The sequence below is a fragment of the Nerophis lumbriciformis genome, linkage group LG24, assembly GCF_033978685.3.
Source record: "Nerophis lumbriciformis linkage group LG24, RoL_Nlum_v2.1, whole genome shotgun sequence".
NCBI classification, from domain to species: Eukaryota; Metazoa; Chordata; class Actinopteri; order Syngnathiformes; family Syngnathidae; genus Nerophis; species Nerophis lumbriciformis.
In genome coordinates, this window is record NC_084571.2 from 13,454,131 (window position 1) to 13,462,500 (window position 8,370).

The 8,370-nt window shown below is 39.7% G+C and overlaps 1 protein-coding gene across 1 annotated transcript in view; it reads right to left on the bottom strand.

Annotated features, from left to right (window-relative positions):
• Positions 1–8,370, bottom strand: part of emp2 (epithelial membrane protein 2) — a 24,667-nt gene continuing 16,297 nt past the window's right edge. Inside the window, exons 2-5 of the mRNA XM_061982183.1 lie at positions 4,059–4,243; positions 2,996–3,104; positions 2,782–2,922; positions 1–978 (exon numbers count right to left, since the gene is read on the bottom strand). Coding sequence (XP_061838167.1) covers positions 809–978; positions 2,782–2,922; positions 2,996–3,104; positions 4,059–4,136 — 498 coding nt within the window. The 5' untranslated portion in view covers positions 4,137–4,243 and the 3' untranslated portion in view covers positions 1–808. The remainder of the gene's footprint in view (positions 979–2,781; positions 2,923–2,995; positions 3,105–4,058; positions 4,244–8,370) is intronic.

Genomic DNA, 8,370 nt, shown 5'->3' on the forward strand with positions numbered 1-8,370 from the left:
TATATATATATATATATATATATATATATATTTATGATGGATGGGCTGGAAAGGACAGATAAAAAAAAAAGTATATATATATATATATTTTTTTTTTTTTAATTTGCGACTTCCGGAGGGCCGAATTTTCGACGCTAGCTGGTCGTAGTTTGGGGACCCTGTGCTAAAGCGTCCCATGTGTGACGTCTGTAGGAGTATGTTCGTGCATATTTGTATGTGCTATCGTCAGGGGCGCCGCTAGGGATTTCATCATCATTAGGGGCCTCTCTGGGCCCCCCTCCATCGTGGGCCCCTAGAATCCGTCTCCTTTACCCCCCCTTTCCGGCGCCCCTGGCTATCGTATTGTAATCAAACTAGCGTCGTTAGCATTACGAACAAGTCAAATGTAAACATACTTGGCAAATAAACTCGATTTTGACTCTGATTGAAGCATTTAAGCTGGTAAATTGAGGTACGACTGTACATTGTTATCAGTGACCTAGCAGGAAGGGGCTAGGAATATGTTCCAATTTCATTTGACATGGGATTGCGGGGCCCTACACACAGCGCCCTGGTATTATTATTATTATTATTATATCTTTAATGCAAACTGGACTTTGGCGGAGTAGGATCTCTAGCTGACTGCAGTGCCCAACCTTAAATGCAAATTGGCGCAACAGCTGGCGCTAAAAAGCGAGGTCGAACGCGTCTGAAATGAAAACAACAGAGGCCGCCATGTTGTCTACGTCACGGCGTCGATACGGCAACGTTTCCCCCGATGAGCGGCGTCCAAGTGTTCCCGCTCGTGCGCGCCGACGCCGGGCGGCGCCTACTTGCGTTTCCTGAGCACCAGGTACATGACGCCGCTGAGGAGCGTCATGGGGAAGCTGACCCAGGCCAAGATGTAGGAGGAGCCGTAGGAGCCGTCGCGGAGACTGCTCACGTGGAAGGACTTGTGCTGAGTGGTGTAGATGGACGCCGCGATCATCACGCACACGGCTGGGAGGAAGAGAGGGGGGGTGGGGGAGTGTTGTTATAAACTCATGATTTCATCACTTTTAATATCTTTTTAGTACAACCTTCTGATACCACACCTAACAATGTCCCCATCTGATGTTGTCCGCTGGCATGTAATATCATTTTCTGGACCGCCAGTTGAGCAGCTACACAACAGCTAAGCCCACAATAGCACACGAGCGAAATTGAACAATAAAATATGACATTTGTCAATATAAACAAGTATCAAAAAATCATAGTTGCACATTAATGACACGCGCAAAGTCTCAAAGTATCCAGTAACAAACGTGTCCGCGTCCCGCAACTTACTTCATGAGTTCGCAAAAAAAACAACCCACAAATTACCACTCCACTTCAATTTAAAGAGAGCGCAAGTCTGTTGTTAGGTCAGTTTTTTATGCCAACCATTGTTGTATGATTTCACTTGTTCAAAGCTTGTCATTCATCTTATGGTATCATACCTTAACATTCCAAACAAAAATATATACAAGGAGGTACTGGTACATTGTGCTGATATTGTGTCTGATTGATATCAGCAAATACTTGGCGTGCATGAAAAATGTGTGATATCAAGTGTTTACTTGTGTGTAATATTGTATGTGATACTAGCAGTCCAGCAGTGTGTTTACTTGTGTGAGATATAGTGTGCGATATAAGCAGTCCTGCATTGTGTTTACTTGTGTGTGATACCATATGCGATACAAGCAGTCGGGCAGCGTGTATACTTGTTTGAGATATCATGTGCGATACAAGCACCAATGCAGCGTGTTTACTTGTGTATGATATCATGCGCGATACAAACAGTCCTGCAGTGTGTTTGCTTTTGTGCAATATTGTGCGATACAAGCAGTCATGCAGCGTGCATACTTGTGTGAGATATCATGTGCGATACGAGCTGTCCTGCAGCGTGTTTACTTGTGTGTGATATTATGTGCGATACAAGCAGTCCTGTAGAGTCTATACTTGTGTGTGATATCATGTGCAATACGCGCAGTCCTGCAGTGTGTTTATTTGTGTGAGATATAATGTGCGATACGAGCAGTCCTGCAGAGTGTTTACTTGTGTGTGATATTATGTGCGATACAAGCAGTCCTGTAGAGTCTTTACTTGTGTGTGATATCATGTGCGATACGCGCAGTCCTGCAGCGTGTTTATTTGTGTGAGATATAATGTGCGATACAAGCAGTCCTGCTGCATGTTTACTTGTGTGTGATATCATGTGCGATACAAGCAGTCTTGCTTTGCGTTTACTTGTGTGTGATATCATGTGCGATACAAGCAGTTCTGCTGTGTGTTTTCTATTGTGTGATATAATGTGCGATACAAGCAGTCCTGCAGTGTGTTTGCTTGTGTGCGAAATTATGCGCGATACAAGCAGTCCTGCAGTATGTTTGCTTGTGTGCGATATTGTGCGATACAGGCAGTCATGCAGCGTGTATACTTGTGTGAGATATCATGTGCGATACGAGCTGTCCTGCAGCGTGTTTATGTGTGATATTGTGTGCGATACAAGCAGTCCCGCAGAGTCTTTAATCAATAATTGTTATAATAATAAGATAATTGGGAACAATTAATAAAAAAACAGCAATCTCTTTTTTAAACTGAAATACAAAAAAAAAAGACAAATACAATTGTTTTTAATTATGATATAATACAATAAAATAATATAATAAAAATGATAATAATAATAGTTGTTATTATTATTATCATTATGATGATAATAATTATTATTATTTTAAAAAGTAAAATAAAACAGCAACTACTGTTTGCGTGTGCGTGTCTTACAGGCCAAAATCTGAATAATAGCCGTGAAGATGAATCTCTCTCCTTGCTGGAGCCTGAAGAGCTGAAGGATGAAGAGAAAGAAGCTGACGCAGCATAAAATGGTGGCCAGGATCATGGTGGCCTGCACGGTCTGCAGGTAGGCTGATAAGAGAGGAGAGGTGGGTGACAAACAGGCACGTACTGCACACGCACCGCCTTCAGTACGTCGGTATACCTGCGTCAGGGGTGTGGCTCTTCTCCACGGGGTAGCAGGTGGCGTTGCAGGAGTACCACAGGTCAGAGTAGATCACGTCGCGTCCCGGTGGAGACACCAGCCACCATGCCTGCAACACAACCGTGGACGGTACACTGAAAAGGGTGTGCAACGTTGTCAAAACAATCCCCATGGGAAAAAAACAAATGCTGAATTATGCACGTCAGACCAGTCGAGACCCACAGAAAAAAATCTGTGCATGCAGCCATTGGACGCCATCTTGGAGAAATGTTTACAGTACACCTTTAGAGGTAAACACAACACAACTTTGTGTTTGAGGTTGAAATAGCAGGGTTAATACTGCGAGTGTGTGGCACACTCACTACCTGTAGTGACACTGCACTGATACTGTGTTGGTGTTCCATATTGGCCATTACATTTGACCAGCAAATACGGAAATATGTGTATGTGTGTATATATATAAATATATATATATATATATATATATATATATATATAAATATATATATATATATATATATATATATATATATATATATATATATATATATATATATATATATATATATATATATATATATATATATATATACATATATAAAAGACCTCCCGGTGGTTGTGGATCCGTAGGGGGGATCCGTGGTGCGCTACTTGGACACAGGCCGGGGTCTGATCACCCCCGGCTGGGTCGCCCGGGCGAGGGTGTCTGATGAGTAAAGACCCGAAACACCCTGTGACCCCGGGTTTATCACTGATGACGTGTCCAAGCATCACCGTGAGGTGTATTCAAGTTCTATATATATATATATATATATATATATATATATATATATATATATATATATATATATGTATTATAATTATTACTTTTTTTTTTTACAAAAAGCTGCCTAGAAAAGAATATGAAAAGTGCAGCTCTGCCAATGAGCAGTCAATGAGTAAATGGTTAAATGACGCCTTGTTGAGTGTACGGCACACTCAATACCTGTATCGACACGACAATGATACCAGGCTGGAGTTTCATTATGGTCATCCCTCATGGATTAAACAAAAGAATACTCACGTTATGTATGGTGGCAACAAAGAGCAGGACGGCCGCGGCCACGTGGAAGAGCATGATGAGGACTAGGACGATCAACATGGCTGCTGGCTAACAAAGATGTCGGGATCGTTTCAGGGCCGCTCTGGTGTCAGTCTCTCTGCCGCTCGTCAGGTCGGACCAGGGCCACTCACGTCCAAGGACTCAGTCTGTGAAAGAATAAAAAAAGTTCCATGATGTACTCAGGATAAACATGGGCAGGATTGATGCGTTTGGTGTGGAAGAGCAGTCCATGAAGGTCTTATTTGAGTCCAATTGGTTTGCTGATGTCTCCATTTACAAACCCCTCTATCTGCAAACTTTTCACTTGACAAACTTTTGGATGTGATTCATCCATGTTGTGTCACGCCTGCAGGCAAAAAGTAGGGCACAGCGTTTATGAGGAGGCGGAACCTTCCGTGTCACTTGCTGCACAGTACTAGTCAGACCTTTTCTGTGTTGTTTTTCCACTTTCAACACCCTATGTCCGTCTTGCTAACTCAATACACCGTAAATTCGGGGTTATGAGCCGATACTTTTTTCCTACGCTTTGAACGGTGCGGCTAATTTGTGGATTTTTCTGCAAATAGTTAAAAAAAAAAAACACACTGAATAGGTGTGTTATTGTTTGTGACAAGTGCATCTTTTTTATAGCTTTGAACCGGAAGTACAAGTGTCCTTCCATCTTCCAAGTCGTCCATAGCGTTTCTACTCATATGGATTCTTCATTCGTCACTCTGAGCAATGTTTGTAAGTTTCACAATATAAATAAAACATTTTTACTTACTAAAGCGTCCCATGTGGGATGTCTGTAGGTGTGTTTTCATGTATATGTAATGTAATCACGCTAGCGTTGTAAGCATTAGCTAATATGCAAACATGTTTACGAGTGTCTGTGTTAGTATTATTAACTTATAGCAGCATTCTTTTTGTATTGTTTCAGTTTCACAAATTCCTCAGTAAATTTACCAAAAATGTCACCGTGGAGTTATTGAGTCTGTTTAGCTGAATAGAGAGCTAGCTTGCGCAGCTAGTGGGTCCATGACCATTACTTCTGTTTTGTTTGATCAGCCGTTTTACTGCCGTGTTACAGACACCGTTTGGAAACAATTAAGGTATGTAAATAAACATTTACAAAATATTTCTGCCATCTTATAAATATGTTCCATTTACTGGGTTGTGATTTGTGTTCATCTTACAGCCATCCGTAGCGTTACTACTCATAGTGATTCTTCATTCATCACTCCAAGCAAACCTGGTAAGTTTTACAATATAACTAAAACAATTCTTACTTACTAAAGCGTCCCATGGGTGATGTCTGTAGGAGTGTTTTCATGCATATTTTTACGTGCTATTGTAATGTAATGAAGCTAACGTCATTAGCATTAGCTAATATGCTAATACGTTTACGAGTGTCTGTGTTTGTATTATTAACTTACAATGGCATTCTTTTTGTACTGTTTAATTTTTGTAAATTCACCAAAACGTCACCGGTAAGTTATTGAGTCTGTTTAGCTGATTGGAGAGCTAGCTTGCGCAGCTAGTGGGTCCATGACGATGACTTCTGTTTTGTTTGATCAGCCGTTTTACTGCCGCGCTACAGACACCGTTTGGAAACAATTGGGGTATGTACATAAACATTTATAGAATATTTCTGTGTAAATAACTCATTTCATAACATATATATCTGCGGCTTACAGTCTGGTGCGGCGAATATGTGGAAAATTATTGTTTTCTTCTATCTTCTAAAAATTTAGTGGGTGCGGTGTATATACCGTGTAAGGCAGCAGTGTCCAAACAACAGCCTACGGGCCAATTGCAGTCCACCACCGTATTTAATTTGGCCCGAGAGACGTCATGAGTTCAACAAGGCATCGCAGAGTGCTTTGAACTTCATCTGGCAATCTCTGAATGCTACATATTTGCTGCCATCTTGTGTACAAAGTGAGTAAATCAGATCAATGACCCTTGAAAGTACTTGCGATAATGGCACAGCAACTTACATGGCACAATCCAAACAACCTTCCTTAGTCAATGTGCAAAGAAAAAGAAGCAATTAACATGAAGGTCAACACACATAACACAATCTGCTCACTGAACCTTGTGGATATTATAAAAAAAACACCATTAAAAAATTCTGAATTACACCCATTTGAATCGCACATATATGTATATTAATATATATGTATATGTATATATGTGTATATATATATATATATATATATATATATATACATATATATATATGTATATATTATGTATACATGCATGTATATGTATTAGAGATGCGCGGTTTGCGGACACAACCGCGGACTCCGCGGATTATCCGCGGATCGGGCGGATGAAATTAAAAACAATAAGATTTTATCCGCTCGCGGGTCGGGTCGGGCGGATTAATTAGATTTTTTTTTTTTTTTTTTTTTTTTTTTGCGGGTGGCAGTTAAACCAATTCGGAAATATATATACATAGTTAAATGTTGTTACCCACATACGAAAAACGAGCAGGCACCTGCTGCATATGCCACAACAGAAGAAAAAAAAAGAAAAGAGATGGACACTTTTACGGAGCGGAGAAGGGACGCCTCGCCGGGGTCCGGGACCGAGGCCCCTTCCCCCGAGAGGGCCCCACCGGGAGCCGTAGCTGAGGCGATCCGCGAGAAGGGCCCGACGCACGTCCAGGGTCACTACCGCGCCCACCGCACCGACACCCCGCCTCGTCCGCTTTCGCAGTGCGCTCACGAAAGGGGTGGGGCTCACCCTGGTTGATATAGAGAGCAGGACGGTGGCCATGGAATTTCATTTAAGGTTTGTGATAAACCATCAAACTCATTCGTTAAAAGGACTCTATAGTAATATAAAGCAAATTTTTCTGGACATTATCATGCAAGAAAAGTTTATTTTTGGGATCGCGATCACCGCGTAATGATTTTTAAAGGTTGCATTACATTAACTGTCCCATGTGATCAGCCAGTGCGATTGGAAGTCCATGCTCAATTATTGCCTCCGTAAATAAAACTTAGGCATTTATCACATCCAAAGAATCTATTTGGGCGACGAAAAACGTTGAAAGTTTTCCACTTGTATCGCTAGCAACGGCATTAGACTTGTGGTTTTTTGTCCCAACGTGGTCTTTTACATCGCTAATTCCTCCGTGTCCGATCGAAAAATCTTGTCTGCACAAGGTGCAATTCGCGTAGTTTTCACCCTTTTTTTTTTTTTTTTAATTAATATTAGATATATAACAACGGGCGGATGGCGGGCGGGTGCAGTTCTGATCAAACGTTACATCGGGTGGATGGCGGATGGTTGACGACTTTCTGACGCGGTTGCGGATGAAATAAATTGCCTATCCGCGCATCTCTAATATGTATATATGTATATAAATATGAATATTAGTTTGTATGTGTATATATGTATGTATATGTATCAAATTATATATATATATATATATATATATATATATATATATATATATATATATATATAAATATATACATGTATATATGTATATATATATATGTATGCATATATATATATACATATGTATATTTGTATATATATATGATCGTGGCGTCCATATGAGTTGGCGACTTGTCCAGGGTGTACCCCGCCTTCTGCCCGAATGCAGCTGAGATAGGCCCCAGCACCCCCTGCGCCCCAAAAGGGACAAGCGATAGAAAATGGATGTATGGATGGACATATATATATATATATATATATATATATCCATCCATATATATATGTAAATATATATATATATATATATATATATATATATATATATATATATATATATATATATATATATATATATATATACATATATATATATATATATATGTATATATATATATATACAGTATATGCATATATGCAGTCAGCTTTTGGCACTCGCCCGATGTGGCCCCCAGTGAAAATAGTTTGGACACCCCTGTTTTAGCTGCTAAGTATCTGGACTAAAATTATGAATGCTCCCACAAGCATGTTTTATGTTTATATATGGTTATCATCACTATGTTTTGTTTTATTGATCTTTTTTGTTATGTATTTATATATTTATAACCAAAATGCAATTATACTTAATATTATTATTTTAATTGTTTTTATTCAGATACCTATTTATTTGTTTTTCAAACAGGTCTATGTAGATTTGTTCCTTATAAAAAAAAATCCATAGAATATTGAGTTAAAAAAAATAAATAAAAGGAGCTGAGCGGGCAGAGACTCACACATGTTCAAAAACACATGGGAAACACACACACACACACACACACACACACACACACACACACACACA